General features: G+C 35.8%; 1 protein-coding gene across 1 annotated transcript in view; it reads left to right on the forward strand.

The window, feature by feature from the left end:
- LOC6033298 (potassium voltage-gated channel protein Shaw) overlaps positions 1 to 27,071 on the forward strand; it is a 149,027-nt gene that overhangs the window by 83,317 nt on the left and 38,639 nt on the right. Inside the window, exons 6-9 of the mRNA XM_038252208.1 lie at positions 10,935 to 11,129; positions 11,190 to 11,408; positions 11,474 to 12,077; positions 12,344 to 12,427. Of these exons, the coding sequence (XP_038108136.1) occupies positions 10,935 to 11,129; positions 11,190 to 11,408; positions 11,474 to 12,077; positions 12,344 to 12,427 (1,102 nt within the window). The remainder of the gene's footprint in view (positions 1 to 10,934; positions 11,130 to 11,189; positions 11,409 to 11,473; positions 12,078 to 12,343; positions 12,428 to 27,071) is intronic.

Genomic DNA, 27,071 nt, shown 5'->3' on the forward strand with positions numbered 1-27,071 from the left:
CACGTTCAGTGGTAAGACACGGGGAAGTGGATGGGAATGTTAGTCCGACACTTGAGTGATGGGACCGCTAAATCGGCTGCGTCTCCGACAAAGTATCACATGAGTTTTGAGGGGTTAGTAAGATGAGTATGAGGTCAGGATTCACTGTGTTGGGTGATGCGACCATAAGCAATTTGTTTATCGGTTGAAAATTTAAAAATCTTAGGCAGCCGGCTGCGGAAAGATATCTATCTAGGAATTTAAATATAGTATTAATTCGACCACGATTCTCCAGAAATTCACCGTCGGCGTGCCTTCCGATCAACGGTGATGTAGGAAGGGTTTCATTCATTAGATTGATTTTATATCATAAGCCTTAAACATATTCGACGGCGTGCCTTCCGATCATCAATGATATAGAAAGGACTTAATCCAGCAATACGACTTGCTAGTCTCAAAAAATAGGTACGTTTTTATAGAAAACTATAAAAAGAGAACAACACAAAAAAAACTTATCGGCCAACGAACGCGAGTGAAAAAAAAACAATGAAAAAAGAAGAAGGTGAGAAACAGAACTGCGCGTTTCAAAAGGAACCGCACTACTCGGTATGATCATTTTAAAAATATATATATAAAAAAAAACATTAAATAAATGGCAACACTGCATCATGATTACACTCGTGACGTACACACAATTCAGTCATCGATCCATCACGTGCCAGATTTGAGTGTCACTCTGGCAGAAAAGAGCTTAGTGCGTTCGTTTGTGCTGTTTTGTGTACTGTTATTTTGGGGGGAAAGATAATCGTAAATCCAAAAAAAAAAAACGAAAATCCTTTCGAGGAAAATGTAATTGTTTGCTTGGGATGCAATAAATCTTGATTGTCTTCAACTCGTTGTTTATCTTTTTTTAAGTATTGCCGATTTTAAAGATTTGTCGAAAACTTCAATGTTTTTACAATATACTGTAAGATTCTTAAATTTAAATTAAAGGCAGATGGCAACTTCGATTACCAATGGCATATCAAATTTCAAAACTATGATCCCAAAATCTTGATTAAACTAAAACGACTTTCCTTACTTGCTAGCTGCTGCTGCTGGCACCATCATAAACCAGAAATTGGAGTCCCTTTCCGGCAGCTGGTGTCCACGACGACGCCAAACGATGCCTCCGGATAGTCGATGCTCCTCGGGCGTCGAACGCCCGGTCCAGGCATCGAATCTTCCCTCAACCAGAGCAGACACACTAATTTCCCTACGGTGCACTACCCTGCCCAGCCCGCATAGACGTACATTAATCATGTAAACAACACGAACATATTGAGACTTGCCTCCAAACACGTCGTCGTTAAAACTGGGGCATCGCTCGCGCGCGTTTGATATTAAGCTGGTCACGGCCCTGGGCCACACTACTGCAGTTCGTAGGTCCCTCGGCTGGAGTTCCTGTTTGAGCTCGGGGATCGTGTTTAATAATGAATTCAGTTTTTGTTCCAACCTCCCCAGCTCGAAGTGAGAACGAGCCAAGATTTGGCTTTTGTGAGAGAAGTCCAGAAGCTGCCCGGCCAAGCAACAATGTTTATTGGATAGCTGAAGCACTCTTGTCCAGACATAAGTTTTAATGTAAGCCGCTTTGGAATGGATGCAAACCCGGACCCGGACCACAGCAAAATGCACTGCTCGTTTGTGGCAACTTTGTCTGGGATGAGCCCCTGCCAAGAAGCAGGAGAACCTTTTGCGGTTGGACACTTTGTTGGAGGGCATCAGCAGGCGACCGACTCCAATCGTGATAAATACATGAACAAGGGAATTACCCATGCAATTTGCATCGGAGAACAGTCTTGAATTAATGCGGCGAGTTGGTGCTGAGTTGCTTATGCAAAGTTTATCACCCTGGAGGAGTGCATCAACTGAGAACCAAGGTGATAATTGCCCCAATTACCCTTCCAAACTACTCGGAGGAATGCACTGATTGACTCCATTAGAAATGGTTCATGGCAAGTTAGCATCCAGCACAGCTGCCAAACCACAATATCCCAAATGAAACACACAAATTTATGCACAACCCAATCGGCTTACACCGGCCAAGCTGACGTTAGTGACCGTGATTTGCCCGCACCACGTGGTTCTCTTCCGCTGACAACTCGGTTCACACAATGTTTACTCCGCGGCGAAACTGGCCAACAGTGCGAACGATTTCCATTTGGGTTTAACTCGACTCAAAGCAAGTTTTAGTACCCGGAATAAATCAAACCAGCGTTGAACACCCGCCGTCCATTTGCGCAAAATAAACAATCAATTTGCCGAAAGGGTTTTTTTTTTTTGCTGCGCTCGGGAAAGTGAGAGAGCTACTTGAGCCGACAGCAGTACCATATCCGATTGATAGGGGAGACAAAGTGATTTTAATTAGTTGAAGGGGAAGAATAAAAATTTTAAATGTGAAATTGAGTTGACCAAAATGATCATATTTATCAAAAGGTCATTTTTAATGACCAAATTATCAAAATTATCAAAATAACCAAAACGAACAAAATTAATAACATGAGCAATTCCAGCCCAAAACAAGAATTGTTTAGGTACTTTTTTCTCGACCCTCTCCGATTTCAATGAAACATTGTAGACATGTTATCCTGGGCATACATAAGCCATTTTTGTGTATATGGAGCCAGTTACACTCGACAATGACATCTGAGAAGGGCGTAAGTGTTTTAAATATTTTTTGTATTTCGTAATTTAAACATCGCTGTATCTCGAAAGACAAACTTGTGGGAAATTTGACGGACTTTCCGAAAAAAATACACTGAAAGAAAAAAACACTCCACTTTTATGAGATTTTTTGATTTTTAAGTTTAAAAATCAAATTTGAAGGTGAGCCCACGATTTTTTTTCGTTCAATTTTTTTGTGAAAATAGCCTAAGATGTTACAAAAAGACTCACGAAAAATGCAGGATGGAGCATTGCATTGGAGCAACTCACCTGAAAAAATACAAAAATCATTTACTGAAACTGTTTTTTTTTTAAAGTGTTCTAAACGTCAAAATTTTCAAAAACCGAACACAAGAGTCGATTCTCCAGACAATTTTACATAAAAGTTTCCATATTGACCATTGTCCTAAGTTCAATCCTTGAGAAGTTAGAGTGGGTTTCAAAATAAAAATGTTGAAAAATAGGGTTTATGATGATTTTAGGCAATTTCTATTTGACAGACATGATTTTCCAGTCTCGAAAATATTTTTACCGGAAAGCTCGTTTAATTTCCCATACGTTTGTCTTTGACCACATTTCAATTGGCTTATGTATGCCTAGGATAACATTTCTACAAAGTTTCATTGAAATCGGAGTGGGTCGGGTACAACCGATTCCCTATTTGACATGGAATTGCACATATGTTCAAAATGTCAAAAATGTCCAAAACGACAAAATTTACCAAATTCATTCAAAGGACCAAAATCACCCAATCGACCCAAACGACCAAAATGACCGAAATGACCAAAATGATCAAAATGATCAAAATGTTCAAAATGATCAAAATGTTCAAAATGATCAAAATGGTCAAAATGATCAAAATTATCAAAATGATCAAAATGATCAAAATTATCAAAATTATCAAAATGATCAAAATGATCAAAATGGCCTTACTGAACAAATTGATCGAAATGATCAAATTGATCGAAATGATAAGAATGATCTAAGTGTCTTAAATGACTAAAAAGGCCGAAATTACCAAAATGACCCAAATGACCAAAATGACCAAAATGACCAAAATGACCAAAATGACCAAAATGACCAAAATGACCAAAATGACCAAAATGACCAAAATGACCAAAATAACCAAAATGACCAAAATGACCAAAATGACCAAAATGACCAAATGACCAAAATGACCAAAATGACCAAAATGACCAAAATGACCAAAATGACCAAAATGACCAAAATGACCAAAATGACCAAAATGACCAAAATGACCAAAATGACCAAAATGACCAAAATGACCAAAATGACCAAAATGACCAAAATGACCAAAATGACCAAAATGACCAAAATGACCAAAATGACAAAAATGACCAAAATGACCAAAATGACCAAAATGACCAAAATGACCAAAATGACCGAAATTACCTAAATGACCTAAGTGACCGAAATGATCGAAATTACAGAAATGATCAAAATGACCGAAATTACCGAAATTACCGAAATTACCAAAATGATCATAATGACCAAAATGACCAAAATGACCGAAATGGCCGAAATTACCAAAATGGCCAAAATGACCGATATGACCAAAATGAGCGAAATGACCTATATGACCGAAATGACCGAAATGACCGAAATGATCGAAATGACCAAAATGACCAAAATTACCGAAATGACAGAAATGACAGAAATGACCAAAATGACCAAAATGACCAAAATGACAAAAATGACCAAAATGACCAAAATGACCAAAATGACCAAAATGACAAAAATGACCAAAATGACCAAAATGACCAAAATGACCAAAATGACCAAATGACCAAAATGACCAAAATGACCAAAATGACCAAAATGACCAAAATGACCAAAATGACCAAAATGACCAAAATGACCAAAATGACCAAAATGACAAAAATGACCAAAATGACCAAAATGACCAAAATGACCAAAATGACCAAAATGACCGAAATTACCTAAATGACCTAAGTGACAAAAATGATCGAAATTACAGAAATGATCAAAATGACCGAAATTACCGAAATTACCGAAATTACCAAAATGATCATAATGACCAAAATGACCAAAATGACCGAAATGGCCGAAATTACCAAAATGGCCAAAATGACCGATATGACCAAAATGAGCGAAATGACCTATATGACCGAAATGACCGAAATGACCGAAATGATCGAAATGACCAAAATGACCAAAATTACCGAAATGACAGAAATGACAGAAATGACCAAAATGACCAAAATGACCAAAATGACCAAAATGACAAAAATGACCAAAATGACCAAAATGACCAAAATGACCAAAATGACAAAAATGACCAAAATGACCAAAATGACCAAAATGACCAAAATGACCAAAATGACCAAAATGACCAAAATGACCAAAATGACCAAAATGACCAAAATGACCAAAATGACCAAAATGACCGAAATGACCTAAGTGACCGAAATGATCGAAATTACAGAAATGATCAAAATGACCGAAATTACCGAAATTACCAAAATGATCATAATGACCAAAATGACCAAAATGACCGAAATGGCCGAAATTACCAAAATGACCGATATGACCAAAATGACCAAAATTACCTATATGACCGAAATGACCGAAATGACCGAAATGACCGAAATGACCAAAATGACCAAAATGACCAAAATGACCAAAATGACCAAAACGACCAAAATGACCAAAATGACCAAAATGACCAAAATGACCAAAATGACCGAAATGACCAATATGACCAAAATGAACAAAATGACCAAAATGACCAAAATGACCTAAATGACCAAAATGACCAAAATGACCAAAATGACCAAAATGACCAAAATGACCAAAATGACCAAAATGACCAAAATGACCAAAATGACCAAAATGACCAAAATGACCAAAATGACCAATATGACCAAAATGACCAAAATGACCAAAATGACCAAAATTACCAAAATGACCAAAATGACCGAAATGATCGAAATTACAGAAATTGCAGAAATTACCGAAATTACCAAAATGGCCAAAATGATCAAAATGACCAAAATGACTGAATTAGCCGAAATTACCTAAATGACCGATATGACCAAAATGATCAAAATTACCTATATGACCGAAATGACCGAAATGACCGAAATGATCGAAATGACCAAAATAACCAAAATGACCAAAATGACAGAAATGACCAAAACGACCAAAATGACCAAAACGACCAAAATGACCAAAATGACCAAAATGACCGAAATGACCAATATGACCAAAATGACCAAAATGACCAAAATGACCAAAATGACCTAAATGACCAAAATGACCAAAATGACCAAAATGACCAAAATGACCAAAATGACCAAAATGACCAAAATGACCAAAATGACCAAAATGACCAAAATGACCAAAATGACCAAAATGACCAAAATGACCAAAATGACCGAAATGGCCGAAATTACCAAAATGGCCAAAATGACCGATATGACCAAAATGAGCGAAATGACCTATATGACTGAAATGACCAAAATGACCGAAATGATCGAAATGACCGAAATGATCGAAATGACCAAAATGACCAAAATTACCGAAATGACAGAAATGACAGAAATGACCAAAATGACCAAAATGACCAAAATGACCAAAATGACCAAAATGAGCGAAATGACCTATAAGACTGAAATGACCAAAATGACCGAAATGACCGAAATGACCGAAATGATCGAAATGACCAAAATGACCAAAATTACCGAAATGACAGAAATGACAGAAATGACCAAAATGACCAAAATGACCAAAATGACCAAAATGACCAAAATGACAAAAATGACCAAAATGACCAAAATGACCAAAATGACCAAAATGACAAAAATGACCAAAATGACCAAAATGACCAAAATGACCAAAATGACCAAATGACCAAAATGACCAAAATGACCAAAATGACCAAAATGACCAAAATGACCAAAATGACCAAAATGACCAAAATGACCAAAATGACCAAAATGACCAAAATGACAAAAATGACCAAAATGACCAAAATGACCAAAATGACCAAAATGACCAAAATGACCGAAATTACCTAAATGACCTAAGTGACAAAAATGATCGAAATTACAGAAATGATCAAAATGACCGAAATTACCGAAATTACCGAAATTACCAAAATGATCATAATGACCAAAATGACCAAAATGACCGAAATGACCGAAATTACCAAAATGGCCAAAATGACCGATATGACCAAAATGAGCGAAATGACCTATATGACCGAAATGACCGAAATGACCGAAATGATCGAAATGACCAAAATGACCAAAATTACCGAAATGACAGAAATGACAGAAATGACCAAAATGACCAAAATGACCAAAATGACCAAATGACAAAAATGACCAAAATGACCAAAATGACCAAAATGACCAAAATGACCAAAATGACCAAAATGACCAAAATGACCAAAATGACCAAAATGACCAAAATGACCAAAATGACCAAAATGACCAAAATGACCAAAATGACCAAAATGACCGAAATGACCTAAGTGACCGAAATGATCGAAATTACAGAAATGATCAAAATGACCGAAATTACCGAAATTACCAAAATGATCATAATGACCAAAATGACCAAAATGACCGAAATGGCCGAAATTACCAAAATGACCGATATGACCAAAATGACCAAAATTACCTATATGACCGAAATGACCGAAATGACCGAAATGATCGAAATGACCAAAATGACCAAAATTACCGAAATGACAAAAATGACCAAAACGACCAAAATGACCAAAATGACCAAAATGACCAAAATGACCAAAATGACCGAAATGACCAATATGACCAAAATGAACAAAATGACCAAAATGACCAAAATGACCTAAATGACCAAAATGACCAAAATGACCAAAATGACCAAAATGACCAAAATGACCAAAATGACCAAAATGACCAAAATGACCAAAATGACCAAAATGACCAAAATGACCAAAATGACCAATATGACCAAAATGACCAAAATGACCAAAATGACCAAAATTACCAAAATGACCAAAATGACCGAAATGATCGAAATTACAGAAATTGCAGAAATTACCGAAATTACCAAAATGGCCAAAATGATCAAAATGACCAAAATGACTGAATTAGCCGAAATTACCTAAATGACCGATATGACCAAAATGATCAAAATTACCTATATGACCGAAATGACCGAAATGACCGAAATGATCGAAATGACCAAAATAACCAAAATGACCAAAATGACAGAAATGACCAAAACGACCAAAATGACCAAAACGACCAAAATGACCAAATGACCAAAATGACCGAAATGACCAATATGACCAAAATGACCAAAATGACCAAATGACCAAAATGACCTAAATGACCAAAATGACCAAAATGACCAAAATGACCAAAATGACCAAATGACCAAAATGACCAAATGACCAAAATGACCAAATGACCAAAATGACCAAAATGACCAAAATGACCAAAATGACCAAAATGACCAAAATGACCAAAATGACCAAAATGACCAAAATGACCGAAATGGCCGAAATTACCAAAATGGCCAAAATGACCGATATGACCAAAATGAGCGAAATGACCTATATGACTGAAATGACCAAAATGACCGAAATGATCGAAATGACCAAAATGACCAAAATTACCGAAATGACAGAAATGACAGAAATGACCAAAATGACCAAAATGACCAAAATGACCAAAATGACAAAAATGACCAAAATGACCAAAATGACCAAAATGACCAAAATGACAAAAATGACCAAAATGACCAAAATGACCAAAATGACCGAAATGATCGAAATTACAGAAATTGCAGAAATTACCGAAATTACCAAAATGGCCAAAATGATCAAAATGACCAAAATGACTGAATTAGCCGAAATTACCTAAATGACCGATATGACCAAAATGATCAAAATTACCTATATGACCGAAATGACCGAAATGACCGAAATGATCGAAATGACCAAAATAACCAAAATGACCAAAATGACAGAAATGACCAAAACGACCAAAATGACCAAAACGACCAAAATGACCAAAATGACCAAAATGACCGAAATGACCAATATGACCAAAATGACCAAAATGACCAAAACGACCAAAATGACCAAAATGACCAAAATGACCAAAATGACCAAAATGACCGAAATGACCAATATGACCAAAATGACCAAAATGACCAAAATGACCAAAATGACCTAAATGACCAAAATGACCAAAATGACCAAAATGACCAAAATGACCAAAATGACCAAAATGACCAATATGACCAAAATGACCAAAATGACCAAAATGACCAAAATGACCAAAATGACCAAAATGACCAAAATGACCAAAATGACCAAAATGACCAAAATGACCAAAATTACCAAAATGACCAAAATGACCAAAATGACCAAAATGACCAAAATTACCAAAATGGCCAAAATGACCAAAATGACCAAAATGACTGAATTAGCCGAAATTACCTAAATGACCGATATGACCAAAATGATCAAAATTACCTATATGACCGAAATGACCGAAATGATCGAAATGACCAAAATAACCAAAATGACCAAAATGACAAAAATGACCAAAACGACCAAAATGACCAAAATGACCAAATGACCAATATGACCAAAATGACCAAAATGACCAAAATGACCAAAATGACCAAAATGACCTAAATGACCGAAATGACCGAAATGATCGAAATGACCAAAATAACCAAAATGACCAAAATGACAAAAATGACCAAAACGACCAAAATGACCAAAATGACCAAAATGACCAAAATGACCAAAATGACCGAAATGACCAATATGACCAAAATGACCAAAATGACCAAAATGACCAAAATGACCTAAATGACCAAAATGACCAAAATGACCAAAATGACCAAAATGACCAAAATGACCAAAATGACCAAAATGACCAAAATGACCAAAATGACCAAAATGACCAAAATGACCAAAATGACCGAAATTACCTAAATGACCTAAATGACCGAAATGATCGAAATTACAGAAATTGCAGAAATTACCGAAATTACCAAAATGGCCAAAATGATCAAAATGACCAAAATGACTGAATTAGCCGAAATTACCTAAATGACCTAAATTACCGAAATGACCGAAATTATAGAAATGATCAAAATGACCGAAATGACCGAAATCACTGAAATTACCGAAATTACCAAAATGACCAATATGACCGAAATAACCAAAATGACCAAAATCACTTAAATAACCGAACTGACCAAAATGACCAAAATTATCGAAATGACCAAAATGACCGATAGTTCTAGTATTGAAATTCTTTATTGAAGTTTTTTTTCATATTCCGCTTTTCATGTTCATACGAAAATACGATAATGTTCCCAAAACTGTTAGTACTACATTTCAAAAAGACAATTTCTAGTAGTGTGACTTATTTGAAACAATCATTCAAAGAAAGTTTATGTTGACAGCAGCATAATTCAAATTTATCACGAACCAAACCCGCGCGTATCCCCCAGTGGCACTAAACATTGAAACAAAGTACTTCCCAAGAGGGCCTCCCCGGCAACAAAAATACCGCCAACGTCAGTATTGTCCATAAATTACGCCCCGAAATTAACTGACCGCTTGTCACCACTCTCGCCTCTCATGTGGCAGCGCAGTTTCGGGGTGTTATGATTTATTGAGCCTGCGATTGGGACACACTGAGGGGACCATCCGTTTAGAATTTATGACCACAAACGCCCTCCCCAGAGTGGTCAGGACGCTACTAATCGGTTCTGGAGCAATATTTTTCGGAACTAGTTGTTGATAACACTTGTTTCTACGTTACACTGATAAAAAAAGTATCTTTAAAAATAAAATCATTTAACTGTGATGATGATTTTCTCAAATGTATGAAATCTTCAAAAAATCCAATTTTTATTATTTTTTAACTGTACACTCACCCCCGGTGGTTGGTCCCTTTTTCGTTTAACACTTTTTTAGTTTGTACCCCGTTGGTTGGTCAAAGTCAAAATAAAAAGTGACGAATTGTCACTTTTTACACGGCGCTCACGCACACTATCAAAACAAACGTTGGTAGTCTGTGTGAACTCCGTGTAAAAGGGGTGTCAAACTAAAAAGTGACCCCGTTCGTTTGACAACAGTTTGTGTCAAACCATCGGGGTTTGGTTGTATTACCCATCTAACTCTAAAGTGTCACAAGTCCAAACCATTAAGGTGACCTTCAATTTGACTATTTTCTTCCCACCGACAGCATCGTGACACCCAGGAGACGTTGGCCGTGCTGGAGCGGCTTGACCTGGACACGGAAAAGCCCACGGAGGAGGAGCTGGCCCGGAAGTTCGGCTACGAGGACGACTACTTCAAGGGCACGGTCTCGTGGTGGCAGCACATGAAGCCCCAAATTTGGTCGCTCTTTGACGAACCGTACAGCTCGAATGCGGCCAAGGTGGGTGACGTTTCTGGAATGACATAACCTCAAATCTCTCAAACCTTTAACCTCTAACAGATCATCGGCGTGATATCGGTGTTCTTCATCTGCGTGTCGATTTTGTCCTTCTGCCTCAAGACTCACCCGGATATGCGCGTGCCGGTGCTGCGGAATATCACCGTGCGAACGGCGAACGGCAGCACGGCCTGGGTGCTGGACAAAACGCAAACCAACGCGCACGTGGCGTTCTTCTACATCGAGTGCGTCTGCAACGCGTGGTTCACGCTGGAGATTTTGGTGAGTTATTCTTGAACATTTCTAGAATTGGGGTTGAAGAACATTCCCTCTCATTTCCTCCACAGGTCCGCTTCATCTCGTCTCCGCACAAGTGCGAGTTTATCACCTCATCTGTGAATATCATCGACTACATTGCCACGTTGAGCTTCTACGTGGATCTGATCCTGCAGCGGTTCGCGTCCCACCTGGAGAACGCCGACATCCTGGAGTTCTTCTCCATCATCCGCATCATGCGGTTGTTCAAGCTGACGCGACACTCGTCCGGGCTGAAGATCCTGATCCAGACGTTTCGCGCCTCGGCCAAGGAGTTGACCCTGTTGGTGTTCTTCCTGGTGCTCGGCATCGTGATATTCGCCAGCTTGGTGTACTACGCCGAGCGAATCCAGGCGAATCCGCACAACGACTTCAACAGCATCCCGTTGGGGCTGTGGTGGGCCCTGGTCACGATGACCACCGTGGGGTACGGCGACATGGCACCGAAGACCTACATCGGGATGTTTGTCGGGGCGTTGTGCGCGTTGGCCGGCGTACTGACGATTGCCCTGCCCGTGCCGGTCATCGTGAGCAACTTTGCCATGTACTACTCGCACACCCAGGCCCGGGCCAAACTGCCCAAGAAGCGCCGGCGAGTGCTGCCCGTGGAACAGTTACGAGCCCCCCGAGTGGCAGGTAAGTCCGGCCGTCCCACCAAACATGAATCCCTCGTTAGGACCATCATCAACGCTGAGCTTTCAAATTAGTGTTCCCCTGGAGTCCAACTTCGACAACGGTTCGCGACAAGCTTCTAACCTAAAAAAAATGTCCATTCTCTCTCTTTTCATTTTTTATTTCGACACCGCAAATCACACCCAAACACACACGTACAAAACCACAAACACTAACAATTGGTGCCATTTATCGCGTATTGTCACTGCTTGACCGCGCTCCGCTGCCAGGTCAACCGCCGGGAATGCCCGGATCCGGCCCGATGGCCCGCCGGATGAACCAACCCAAAACAAAGGACCTCGGGCCAAAGATAGGTAAGTACGGGCGGCCTGAATCGCTTGTTGTATTTCACGTATCACGGAGAAATTTTTCCGCAAAACAAAATCTACCACCCAATCATCTTTCGTTTCGTTTCCGCTGATTCACCATACCGGCGCAAGATAGCAAAGCTTCTTTTTGACTAATCGCCACACATTTCAAGTTTTATTTCTCCATTTTCCAATTTCGTTTTGACCACACCAAAGAACCGAACCGAAGAAAACGACTAGCAGCTGGCAACAATGCGCCGCCGGTTTCCTTTATTTTATTTATTTGTGATTGTCTGGATGGTCAACAAATTATTTGTTCCAAACATTCCCTTTTCCTCCAGACGGCCATTATGTTCCGTGTTATTTGATTTAGGATTTGTTTTCGCCCTCTTTGTTTTGCTGGTCAAATCTAAAATTGGGAAGTTGTCGTTCAACCAGACAGTGTTGCTATTTCAGAACTCTTTCAATTGTTACCATTTCTAAATCGTTGTATACATTTTCCCCTTTTCTACCTTAATTACTAAATTTGAGCAATTCTCCACCAAATGTATTTTACTATTATTTTTTTCAATTTCGCTCAAACTTTGTGGGGGCCTTCCCTATGACCAATGAAGTAATTGTGTGTCATTGGTTCACCCATAAAAGTCTCCACACAATTTTGGCAGCTTTTCATACAAAAAAACTAACTTAATCCACCTATGTGGTTGATGCCTTCCTCATTTTTTACCAAAAATGAGTACATGAGTGGTTTCATAATTTTTTTAGATCCAGAAAAAAAGACACAATGTATAACTTATGTGGTCATAACTCAAGACAGGGTTGCCAGATCTTCAATGTTTTCGACTCTTTGGAAAGGCTTTTCAATTACCTAACCAACTATGGGTCGTATGATGGATCCGGACATAGTTTACATACATTTAAGTGAGATCCGGCTTCAAAAAAGTACATAAATATCACTTAAGTGGTCATAACTCGAGACAGGGTTGCCAGATCTTCAATGTCTTGGACTCATTGGAAAGGCCTTTCAATTACCTAACCAACGATGGGTCGGATGATGGATCCGGACATAGTTTACATACATTTAAGTGAGATCCGGCTTCAAAAAAGTACATAAATATCACTTAAGTGGTCATAACTCGAGACAGGGTTGCCAGATCTTCAATGTCTTGGACTCATTGGAAAGGCCTTTCAATTGCCTAACCAACGATGGGTCGGATGATGGATCCGGACATAGTTTACATACATTTAAGTAGAGCGTCCAATTTCCCGTCCCGGGAATTCCCGGGATTTCCCGGAAAAAAATATTTCCCGTTTCCCGGGAAATTTGTAAATTTCCCGGGAATTCCCGAAATACAAGCAGAAGTATACATTTTCCTACCTTTTTGGCACCATCTACTGTTCATTTTAACAAATCAGCTTGTCTGTAAATTTCATGTCAAGATTTAATTCAGATAATATTTATTTCTGATGCATTCACCACTAGGAATATCGTTTGCTTATGTGTTGGACAACAAAACTCTGCTGTTATGGAATGAATAGAAACTATTTTATTTTTGACAACCTTTTTTAATGTTTTTTTTTGTTATATCATTTGAAAATAAGATGTTTACATCTTCCGGCCAAGATCAACATTGAGATTTGCTTGACTTTTTTTTACCTTGAACATGTTGGATGGAAACTGAACTGATATAATTAAATTTTTAAAAAAGGTTTGTGTAAGAAGAATTTGTTTCTAAGTATTCGAGAAATTACAGATTGAAGTTATAAATTTATGAAGCACGTGAGCTACCAAAGGCGTAAGAGGGTTATATATGAAAAAATATCGTTGAATTTCAACCACTTTTAAATGCTCAACATTATTTTAATCTAATTGATTTATTAGGCTGAATACCATATAACTAAAGTAATATAAAAAACCATGAAAAACCATTAAAAAACAACTTCGTATCAAATTTTCAAGTTGAAAAATAGTGTTTCAGGTTAAAAAGCGCTAGAAATTAGATTTTTAAGGTAAATTCAATGATTATTTATTCACAAGTTGATTTTTTTGGTTTTTTATTTTTACTTTATGGTCACTGAGACAAATTTAAAAGCAATTTTATGGTTGTGGAGCATAGATTTTCACTGTCCAAACACATTGATTTAAAAAAATCTTTCTCAACAAAAATACTAATAATATTTTTTTTTTCATTTGGGATGATTTGAAAGATTTCAAAATTAGAAAGTTTATATATTTTCTCAAAGTTGCATGATTTTTTACAAGCAGTCAAGCCATTAATTGATCCTCACACTCATTTTGACCATTAAAGTTGTTGTTCTATAAAATTTCGTTGCAGAAGATTAATCAGAAACAGGATTAGAATAATTTTCGTTAAATTTCAAATTTCCCGGGAATTCCCGGGATTTCCCGGGAAATTTGTTGAAAATTTCCCGTTTCCCGGGAATTTTGTAAACCCGGGAAATTGGACGCTCTACATTTAAGTGAGATCCGGCTTCAAAAAAGTACATAAATATCACTTAAGTGGTCATAACTCGAGACAGGGTTCCCAGATCTTCAATGTCTTGGACTCATTGGAAAGGCCTTTCAATTACTTAATCAACGATGGGTCGGATGATGGATCCGGACATCGTTTACGTGCATATAATTGAGATCCGGGTATTTGTGAAAACACATTTTTATACATAACTTTTGAACTACTTATCGAAACTTCAAACAATTCAATAGCGATGTATGGGACCCTAAACCAAGTCAAATGCAACTGGTTCGATCAAAATCGGTTCAGCCAGTGCTGAGAAAACTCAGTGAGAATTTTGGTCACATACATACATACACACACATACACACACATACACACACACATACACACACACATACACACACATATACACACACACATACACACACACAGACATTTGTTCAGTTTTCGATTCTGAGTAGATATGTATACATGAAGGTGGGTCTAGGAACTTTTAATAGAAAGTTCATTTTTAGAGCAGGATTATAGCCTTACCTCAGTGAGGAAGGCAAAAGATACGTAAATATTCGAAAATCTGTAATTTTTCAATGAATTTTTTGATTGATTCGGTGTCTTCGGCAAAGTTGTAAGTAGTGATGAGGATTATTCAGAAAAAATAGGCGCACCAAAAAATTATCGTCCCGAAATCCGTGTTTTTTTTTAAGTTTTAGATTTTTTTCTATGTTTTAGGTGTCCAAACCCGGCATCTTTTAAGCAATAGAGAAACATGGACCAATATTTTGCCGACGAGTTATTTTTTTTAAATAGTGATTTTAGTAAAAAGAAAAAAAAACTTTATTCTTTTTTTGATTTTGTACACCGTTTTCAAAATAATGCCATTCAAAGTTAAATTTTATCCGAAAAAATTCCGAATTTTTGATTTCCTCAAAATAGTGCCCATGATTGTCCATTCCTGATTTTTTTTTTTTTTTTTTTTGATAGTTCAGTAAAATTGGCATAAAAAATACTTTGAAGATTGGACCTCTGGCGGCTTAAAGAAAAAAAAACAGGAAAATTAAAGTTTTGTTGTTAAAAAGTGAAACATTCGATAAATTTTCCGATCTTTTCGAACACAATATTAAAAAAATAATCATAACTAAATTTTCATAAAAGTATAATATTGATAAAAACAATGTCAAACATGTTGAGTACAGGATTTATTTTTTTTTAACAAGAATCACAAATTTAAAAAAAATCATAGCTCGTCGACAAAATGTTGGTCCATTAGGATGTAATATGGTTGTATGGAAAAAAATAAAGTTGTCCAAATTTAGTGAGCACAGCACTTTTTTAGTTCCTTCTGGGGACCTAAACAACTCCTCAAAGTTTGGGACCGATTGGTTTAGTCCTCATTTTGCGCAAAGCGAATAAATTTTCCATATAAATTTGTATGGGAAAACCCATTTTTTTGGATTTTGATATTTATCAAATCCACGTTTCATGTTGTATCAAAACCGGACTCATATTCGGATGCTCTGGAATGTCCTCTACAATTTTCCCGAAGAGAGTATGGTGCTAGCTTGTCCCTAAAAAAAGATACAGCGTGTTCAAAACTCGTCTAAAACGTGTTTTTTGCTCGAAAATCACGTTTTAGACGAGTTTTAAGGACGCTATATCTTCTTTCTGGAGCAAGTTAGCACCATACTCTCTTCGGCAAAGTTGCAGAGCACCATCCAGAGCATCCGAATATGAGTCCGGTTTTGATATGGCATGAAACGTCGAATTGTTAAATATCAAAATCCTAAAAAATGGTTTTCCCCATACAAATTTATATGGAAAATTGAATCGCTTTGCGCAAAGTGAGGACTAAACCAATCGGTCCCAAACTTTGGGGAGTTGTTTAGGACCCCAAAAGGAACTGAAAAAGTGCTGTGCTGGAAAATCGATTTTGATATTACACCCTATTGGTCCATACTTCTTAATGAGTTTTTGTCCCCTAGAACATATGAAAAAAATTCAGAAATAAAAAAAACTTGCATGATGAGAAATTGTTTTTTTGGAAACAAGTTTATTAAAAAATCCCATTTTATCCGTGTACCAAATTTTTTCAGTACAGTTCTCATCAATACTTACAACTTTGCCCAAGACACAAAATCAATCAAAAAATTCCTTGAAAAGTAACAGATTTTAGAATTTTTCCGTTCCATTTTTTATGACACAAAATTACTTTTTTGGTCATAGGAAAGGCCCTCACAAAGTTTGAGCCAAATAAAAAAAATATAAGTTAAATCCATGTCGGGGTTTGGTGAAGAATCGCTCAGGAGAATTATCTTGACACTCCATACTTGCCTTGCAAAAAAAAACAATAATATGATTTGATTTTTTTTTGTTTGTATTATAGTCATATAAAGAACTTCTAGGCTGGAAGTTCCAGCCTTCTTATGAATTTTCAATTATGGGACAACACCGTAAAAAACATAACACAACAGGAAAAACAATGTTTTCATGATTTTATTGATGTTTTGAAAATGTTTGACAGATAGATTGTAATTCTTTTTATTGGAAAGAATAAAAATTAGGTATGGAATTGTTTTTATTGAATATTTCTGGAGATTATTTTAGAAAGATCCAACAAACAAATTTTTTGTTTCTTTTGCTTTTTGGGTGTATCTAGAACCGCCTAGAGTCAAGGGTATCCAAAAACACCCTAAAAGCAAAAAGTGAAAATTTTAAACATCTCCATATTAGGACCTTTAAAAATTTTGAGTCTTTATTAAAAAAAAATCAAATAAAGATTTCTCAGAGGCCAGAAATTCTCAATAATTTTTCATTTTATAACATTGGCAATTAGGCCATTAGTTGCTGAGATATAGACATTGTAACATGAATCAGGTTAAAATTTTCCTGATTTTTTCTTATCCGCTTTATGTCAGCAACCAGAGAACAAATATTAAACGTTTCTTAGATTTTTCTTATTCAATTCAAAAAGTATAATTTTTGTTATGGGACCTTTTCATTTACTCCAGATTTGATACCAGCCTATTATCATATGTATGAAGTTTTAAAAATCAAAAAACGGGTCTTGGAAAATTGTAAAAAAAAATCTGAAATCGGCATAAAAAATTGATGTTTCGTATAGACGAACTCGAATGGCTTTTTTGGTATTAGAGAATGCTTCACAAATGGAATGTTTGATTCTCCACTTGAATATTATTTTCCTCCATGGCAAGTGTCAAACATGAGGACAGTATCGAAAATTTGAACTTTTCAGCACTCAAATGGATGCTGAATATTATGTAACAAATTTCCTACAATTTAATTACTTTTTTCCCTGAAAGCTGAGAAAGTCAACTCAAAAACAAAAACAAAAACTACCATACCATCCTATTCCCTGCCAGAAATTGCTGTTTGTCCGTCGGCGATAAACCGAGATATCTCCTCCCAACCCATGTTGTTGATATTGTTGCCTAAACTTGAACGCCAAACGCCTCAGCCTTTTCCTTTTTTATCTTTTGTCACGTGGTGCGGCCATGGTTAGTAACACGTGGCTTGACGACCAGGCAACAGAAAAAGAAAAAAAATGTCGGCAAAATCAAACTTACACCCACTCTCGCTGAATGGTACAAAGAAGGAGAAGGTAAAAAATAGTCCTTTTAATCTATTAGTAAATCCACCTTGAAGGAATTTACTGCCTATTTTTGTATTTGTAAATAAATTTCAGGAAAAAGATCCTAGAAAATCGATATCAATAAATTCGTAACACAAAAAAAATCTAAAATGAAACAATTTGATAAATTTGTGAGTGTTTGACAATTCAACAAAACAGATAAAATACGCAAAAAAACACATTCACACAATCTGTTTTGTGGTGGGCACAAAAGCACTGCAAGCCACCAGCGCCATCATGGTCCTCAACATTGTTGATCTGATGAAATGGGTAAATAATAACCGGGCCTCCCCGCCGACCAAGCTAAATCGGAGTTGAATGGAAAAGAGCTAGGAGAAAAAGTCAAGTGACGGGGAAAAGTTTGTTGCGTCAGGAATATTCGGAAAATGCTTTTCAAGGAAAGGTAGTGGTGCTTCTAGCATTATGACAACGGGGAGGGGCGGACAGATCAGAATCGGTTTCCGAATGAATTTCGGGTCTGTATTTTTACCCGTGACGATTTCGAAGGAAAGACCAATGACAATATGATTCAATGGGACTTTGTTTGTGGCAGTTTTGGGGCCCGTTACCGTGCGAATTTGGGGAAGGATCATGAAATGGGATTTCGATCAGTGCTGATGATTCAGCAATTTTGATGTACCAGGAAGATTCAAAACTTATTATTTCTATCAATGGAACGGAAGTAAATACATTTCTAAATAAGACCATTTTCAAAAGAAATTGAATGAATTCAAGTGGAAATGTTCATCAAAAGTTTTCCAACAAATTTTCAACCACTTCCACATTGAATAAACAATTCAAAAAGCACCACAGGCAAAGCCCTCGAGAGAAAACGGAAAACCACCAAATGCAATGAGCCGAAAGGTCCTACTAGACTAAACAACACAAACAACCATTTACATGGCCAACGAACGAAACGACGATGATGCTCGAAGGTGCTTTTGGTATTTGCCAGGAAGCAAATTGTGTTTACCGTTTGGCTACGATTGATGTAACCAAAAGCTCTGGAGGTTTTTGGTCATGCAGTAAAATTTAGCTTCTTCATAAAATTTCAATGTTATCAACTCAGAAAAATAAAGAGTCTTTCAAAAAATTAATTATAGTTGAAAAAAATCAAAATGATAAAGATAGAATAAAAAAATAAAGAATAAAAATTAAGTTACATTCAAGAACATTCAGCATTTAGAAAAATCATCAGGGGGGACATTGGGTCTGGAGGGTGCGAATGGGTCATACAAATTTCTGTCTTATTTTTTGCAATCTCACCTCCCAAACCCAATGTCACACATGATAACGGTAATAAAAAAAAATATTTCGTTTCGTTACTAACCAAATCAAACAACAAATTTAAAAAAAAACTAACCTGATCAGACTAGTTTTATGATTTGGCAAGCCAACTTTCTATTTTCTTTTGCTGATTTTTTGTCTTGATGAAGGCCAACTGTGTTCAAACCTGAAAATTACAGAAATATTTTTGAATATTTTTTAGACCTTGAATGAAAAACTTAAACCAAAAATAAAACAAACAATATTTATCGAAAACAAGTGCTGAAAAGTGTATACATTAATCTGAAGAGGATTACCGAGTTGGAGAATATGACGAGTGCTGAAAAAATCAAGTTTTGCAACGATTTGTAATTTTTTTTGCAATTTCGAAAAACGCTTTTTGCATGAAATTCAATGTCAAAAATCCATGAGTTAAGTTATTTCACCGTTCCGATACTAGTGCTGAAAAGTTCAACTTTTCAGCACCCATTGCTGTGCTGAAAAGTAGGACATGACACGAAATTCCATTCAAAAAGCGTTTCTCGGAATTGCAAAAAGTTTTGTAAGCAACTTGATATTCTCAGCACTCGTCGTATTTATCCACCTCGGTAATCCTCGTGCTGAAAAATCGTCTTTTACAACTTGTTGCATACTATATCAGCACTTTAATGAAAGCTGGAAAGTACTTTTTGCAATCCTTCCGGATTTTTCCTTTTCCAGTGCTTCTGGAGAAACGAAACGGCCTACCTTTAACTACCAAAAATAACAGATTTGAACATAAATGCCTTTGAAATCCAGTGCTGAAAAGTCCTACTTTTCTGCAATGAAATGGGTGCTGAAAAGTTGGACCTTTCAACACTTGTATCGAAATGTAACATTTTTCAATATTGTTTTGTTTTGAACGGTGAACTTACTTAACACATGAGTGTTTGAAAGCGTTTCTCGGAATTACAAAAAAAAAACTGTAAGCGACTCGTTGCAAAACTTGATTTTGTCAGCACTAGTTGTATTTGTTCAACTCGGTAAACCTCGTTGGAAAATGTACTCGAGTTGAAAAAATATTGATTTCGCAACTAGTTGCATAAACTTCTTTTAAATTATCATTAGCATTTTAATTGGTTTTGGTAAAATATTGTTTTGCCCTTTGATATTTTGGACCAATTTTGAAGAGAGTTGAGGAGAGACATAAACTTTGAAAAATATTTGCAAAAGCCTTATTGGACTTTATTTAATGGTGCACATTTTGTTACAAACAAGTTAAAAAATATTTAAGTTACGTGAATGCTACAATTTTGCAAGAAGAAGACGACCAATACCCCGGATGATTAATAAAATTTAAATTGATGACCTTTTCAAAATAGTTCTACAATTAATTTAAAAAGTATAGTACAATTTTTATTTTAAACCACTCCAAAGCATACCTAACGTATGCTTGAAAAGTTTTGAATGACGATTTCAATAAAAAAAAAGTTATAGGTAAAACCATGATTCCTGCCTAATGCAATCAAAGTTCAATGCGGATTTAAAAACTAAAAAAAAATTAACAAAGATTTATAAAACACATTCAAGAAAATGTTCCTCGCACAACTCTCCCTTATCGCCACAGTTGAACAAACAAATCACCCTCGCGTTCCAATTTGGCTTCCCCAAACAACAAAAAGAGGGAGCATCCTCGGCGTCGCGACGCACCATTGACGTCAAATTGACACTATCGTTGACGCCACGAACCGCGCTGTCAGTCGTGACCATTTGTCTGGCCCACTGTGTGTACACGAGGACAACACAAATTGTGTGTACCCTGTGCCCCTTCGAATAGATCGGAGAAAGCTCTCTGGAGTGTTTGTTCCTAAGAAGGCGGGAATGGGACCAATTACTTTGATACTGGGACTCTTTTTTGTTGAGGACGTTGATTTACCGCTGAACATTGTTGTTCATTTCATGAATTGAAAATATTTCCGGACTAAACAATGTTGGTGCTTTTAATTCGGCATTTGCAGAATGTTTCTACACGCTAAAGCGAACTAACGAGTCCGAGTCGTTGATGTCCAAGATAGATATTCCCCTCGTAGTGGTCATCCCTCAGATAATCACCGCCATTTATCTTCGTTTTTCGTCTGCAACGGACTCCGGATGTTGCTCACGACTTCTGCCCGAGTCCAACTGTTTCCAAGTGCTTTGACACCCGGTTGATACAACAGAAGTAGCAAAAAACAGTAATATCGAGAATGACCCCCTCTTTAAGGCCGGTGCCGGAGTTCCACCGATTTTTCCCTCGTTTGCACAAATGAGCAAAGTGCTTCGAGGAAATGTGTGCGCTGTTGCAGCCGGTGTGTGCCATTTCACTGCCACGGCTGCTCCCAAGGTGCGTAATTTCTCGTTAATGGAATTACTCGTGTTAATTATGATTCAACGGATTAGCAGCACCGTGTCGTAGGGTTAGGACTACGCTGTGTGGAGGCTCACTAATGGCTCCTCTTGAGTTGCGATGCTTCGTGAGGAACGAGTTTTTCAGATTGGGGTAAATGAGTAGAGAAGTTCTACATTTTTAACAAAAAGTAAAAAATCAACCTATTTTTTTTAAATAAATGAAATTGATAAAAATCATTAAAAAAAACAAAACATGAAATAAACTAGCATAGAAAAAAAAAGATTAAAGTTGGATTATTCCACGAAAAATTATCAACCTTGATCCTGTGACTGGAGTCACCACTTTGTCGTCGCGCCAAACGAGTCAGATAAAGTAGAGAGTACTTTGAAAGCTGTTTTTTTGCCAGAATCACTCAGCATTGTTCCGCCGGCGTCCAAATTGAATTTGAACTCTTCCACTTTGCACTTGATGAGTTCATAATTTCCTCGTTACCGATAATGACGATTCCGTTGAGGTGTTCTCAAATTTTCTCTTTCATTCAAATCGTCATAATTTTATGCTTTTCAAAGGTCTCCAACCATAGCCTACCGGAGGAAGTGTGGAAAAATTTCAAATTTTATTTCCTCTTCCAGCCGGCAGTAGACTTCTCGTCCCGACCAAACCCGTCCCAAAGCCCGAGGAGAAAGCACTCAATAAAAGGATCACCCCCCCATAAAAACGAATATGTTGTAAGGCCATTACCCCCACGTCTTGTTGTTTTGCATTCGTTTTCGTCACCATGTTCAGTTTGGGGGTGGATTTATTTACTGGGCACTCGGGGGATCGTAAAAATTTGAATCTTCATTCTCCGCCCACCCCGGGAAAAGGAGAATCACGAGTCAAGCCGGTGCTGATGTTCTAAATTTTCATTTCTTTCTTAACCTTGAAACATTATGATCATGCTGGTAGATTCACCTCTGCACAACAAAAATAAAATTTGGTTTGTGGGGCTTGACTTCAGTTTGGAGGAAAAACGCCAGATAAGTGTCCTGGGATGAGGGTGACAAAAACCGGCGAACCTTCTTTGAAACTCTTTTTCCCTGGGAAATGGGACCTAATTTAGAGAGGATACCCAGAAATGAAATGCTTGGTAGCAAAGGGAAACAAGCACAGGAGGATGAAGTGTCTTTAAGTGAGATTATGAAATTATGATGTTCAGAAGGTGCAGGTAGCGACACTTAAATATCACTGAAATAATTTTAAAAGGCAAAATAATATTAAAACTACGAATTATATTATAATGCTTAACTCGATTTTAATTTAAAAATGTAGCTAAAGGGGTTACATACAAGTAAATCGACAAAAAAGTCAGAGGTTGGTGTGAGCACACACTTAATTTTATTTAAAATCTGTTATCAGGGCATTAAAATATACATTTTCATCTATTATCAAAACAAATTTGAAGACATTTGGTTGTATCATTACCGAGATATAGCTATTTGAAGTTATCAGTTTCCAAAAACGGGTGCCACGATATCTCCACACTGCCTTGACTAAATCGGCTCAAAATTTTGGTGAAGACTCGTTAAACCGGTCCTACATGTGCATGACGAAGGCCGATTTTCAAAAGACTTATTTAAAAAAAAGATAAAAATATTTTTGTGTTTTTCATATAAAAAATCGTCAGTTTTTGATTTTTGTATTTTAAAAAAAAACATAATTTTAAAATCGGGCTTCGTCATGCACACGGGATATGTCTTGAGAGTCTTCACCCCAAATTTTAGCCAATTTGGTTCATCCCATCTCGAGATATCGTGGCACCCGTAAATCAACTCTGTGTTTCGAGAAAAATGCTCAAAAAGTTTGACAGTGTGCTTTGCGAACGGCAAAATGTTGAGCTTAAAATCGTCTCTAACTCAGTTTAATCATGTAATATCTTCATGAAACTTTCAGGAGTGATTGAAAATCATCTTTTTAGTGGATTCAATAAATATTCTGTATTATGAAATTTAGCGATTTTCTACATGTATGTAACCCCTTAAATGCAAACAAAACGAAAGATTAGACAAATTCAAATAGAACCATTTAGTTAAATTGAAATTCAAAAGAGAAATTATCAAAATATTCGAAGGCTCTGTTACGCTCCATTTTTTTATTGTACGGATTTTTTTTTTATTAAAATGACGCTCCCTTGTAAAAATTAAGAATTATTTCGAGGCATTGTTACAAGGTAAAACAATAAAAAAAAACAATACTGTGACAGAACTCCAATTGGATTCCTTATCTTTAAAACAAGATCAATTTATTGAAATTGAAAGAATTTTTCAACTACTTTAAAATAGTCGAGACTAAGTTTTCCCAAAAGGACTTTTTCAAACAACTTATAGTATAGAGAAAAACGATAAATTAATGTATTTGCAGAGGTTCAAATTAAAAATGTGTTCACGGCGTGTTTTCTGGGCAACGTTAAGGAGAAAAAATAGTCATCACTACTTTCAAAAGTTTCTTATAGGAAATTTTCTCAGCTTTCCAATGCTTCTAAGAGCGAAATGTTTCATCGGGAAATTTCTGAGATATCTTTATTTTAAGTTTTTTCTTTTAAAATCCTTGATCATTTATTGGAAACTTTTAAATAACAGTCCAGGAAACTTGTCAAATGATGTGTTTCATGTGTATTTTACTGACCAAAATGTGCAAAATAAGTCAAGAAACAACTTTGAAGAAGGTTGCAAACCGCTAAACATTTTGAAAATTAAGTTTTAACCGAATTTTTGAATATATGGGATTTATTCAAATAATAAAATAATAAAACCGTATTGAAATATTATTTTTACAAGAACAAATAGATTATTACATAAATGTTGTGTACAAATAACACCGGTCTGCTCTTATTCAGCTTGGAATTAGCTGATACAACCGAAATTTCTACAGGTTTGAGATTGATAGGGTATTTCAAGATTTTTATGAATAAATATCATATTTCCTTAATCAAACACTAACTAGTTGCATGGCTACAAAACATGTATACTGCAAATTACTGTTGCTAGCTTTAGGAGAAATACTTTTCATTAGTATGAAATGATTGTTTCAGTTTTTTTGTATTAAATGATCAAGGAATTAGCAATATTTTAAAAGTTTATAAGACTCTCATCTTCAATCTCATCTTTAAAAAATTGTCTTGATTTTTGTTCAAATAGTTTGGAAAGAAAGTTTCTGTTAAATTTTTTTGTTAAAATACTATTTAATTTTTGTTCAAACAAAAATAAATGTTTGTGACGGTGTTTTCAGAATTCTGAATTGGAAGACTCGAGTTTTATTGATACCTGCCAAAGTTTCTGTTGAACAAGCTAAATCAAAGTAGACGCGTGATATTTGTACACAAAAAAATATGTAATTGTCAAATAATTCTTGTAAAAAATACATTTTTACACTGTTTTATGATTTTAATTTCTGAATAAATCCCATTTATTCAAAAACTTAGACAAAACATAATTTTCAAAATGTTTAGCGGTTTGCAACCTTCTACAAAGTTGTTTCTTGTCTTACTCATCAAAATGTGCAAACATTTTGATGAGTAAATGACTCATAAAACACATCATTTGATTAGTTTTCTGAACTGTTAGTATAAAGTTTCCAATAAATAATAAAGGAATTTAAAACCAAAAAACTTTAAATAGAGATATCTCAGAAATTTCCCGATGAAAAATTTCGCTTTTAGAAGCATTGGAAAGCTGAGAAAATTTCCTATAAGACACATTTGAAAGTGGCGATGACTATTTTTTTCTGATAAGGTTGTTCTAGAAACCACGCCGTGGTGTTACGATAATTTTTAAACAAATTAAAATAATAAAAAACGCCAACTTGAAGGATTTTCATCACATTTCAAATAATTATTTATATCTTAAACCAAATATATTTCACAAACATTTTTTGTACTCTTCGTTCAGACAATTCCGATTTATTTTCTAACATTACATATTTGTTTATTAAAAATTAAATAAAAATGTCTAGTTTTGCTAGATTTGTTGTTACGTATCAAACCATTAAAGAAGCATGGTTTTTAATGAAGATTAAAAGCAAAATTAGTGGCAAATCAATCTAACCTTACCTAACCTCCTTAACATGATTTTTTCGGTAAAAAAACAGTTTTTTCAAGCAAAATACTGATTTTTTTTAAACCACTGCGTATTTTTTACAAAAATAACAATATTTAAAGATTATCTACTCTGTTTTGATTTCTCGATCTGAAATTTGAAGCAGAATTTTTGTTTATGTCCCTCGACTCAGACCAAAATCAAGGGGGGGGGGGGAGACAAAAAACTTAAAAATATATATATAAAAATTAAATAACGAGCAATGTTTTCAACATTTGAATAAAAACAAGTGTTGAGCAGTTCTCTACGGAATCGGTCTTTTTTCTTTAATTTTAATTTTTGTATTTTTTAATCCGGCTGAAACACGGTAAAAAAAATTTGGTGATTTTTTATTTAACTTTTTGTCACTAAAACTTGATTTGCAAAAAATAGTGGGCAAACATGGGCACTATTTTTAAAATATGAAAAACTGCGACTATTTTCAAAAAAGTTACATAAAAATGGTTATAACTTGGAAACGGTGCACTTTATCAAAGTTACTAAAGTACTTTTTGATTGCAAATTCGATTTTACATCAAAAAATGAAGTTGAAAAAATTTTGCGACCAATATTTCGATTTTTTGAAAAAATCTGTATTGATTCAAAAAGTCATAACTCGGTCAAAGATTTTTTGCCCATTCTGGAAATTTCTGAAAAGTTGGCATTTTATGTCCTCTAAAACATATCAAAAAATAAAAAAAAAAATAAAAATAGTGTTTTTTTGCAAATCAAGTTTTAGAGACAAAAAGTTAAATAAAAAATCACCAAATTTTTTTTACCG

This window comes from Culex quinquefasciatus, chromosome 2 (genome assembly GCF_015732765.1).
Source record: "Culex quinquefasciatus strain JHB chromosome 2, VPISU_Cqui_1.0_pri_paternal, whole genome shotgun sequence".
In the NCBI taxonomy this organism is placed as follows: Eukaryota; Metazoa; Arthropoda; class Insecta; order Diptera; family Culicidae; genus Culex; species Culex quinquefasciatus.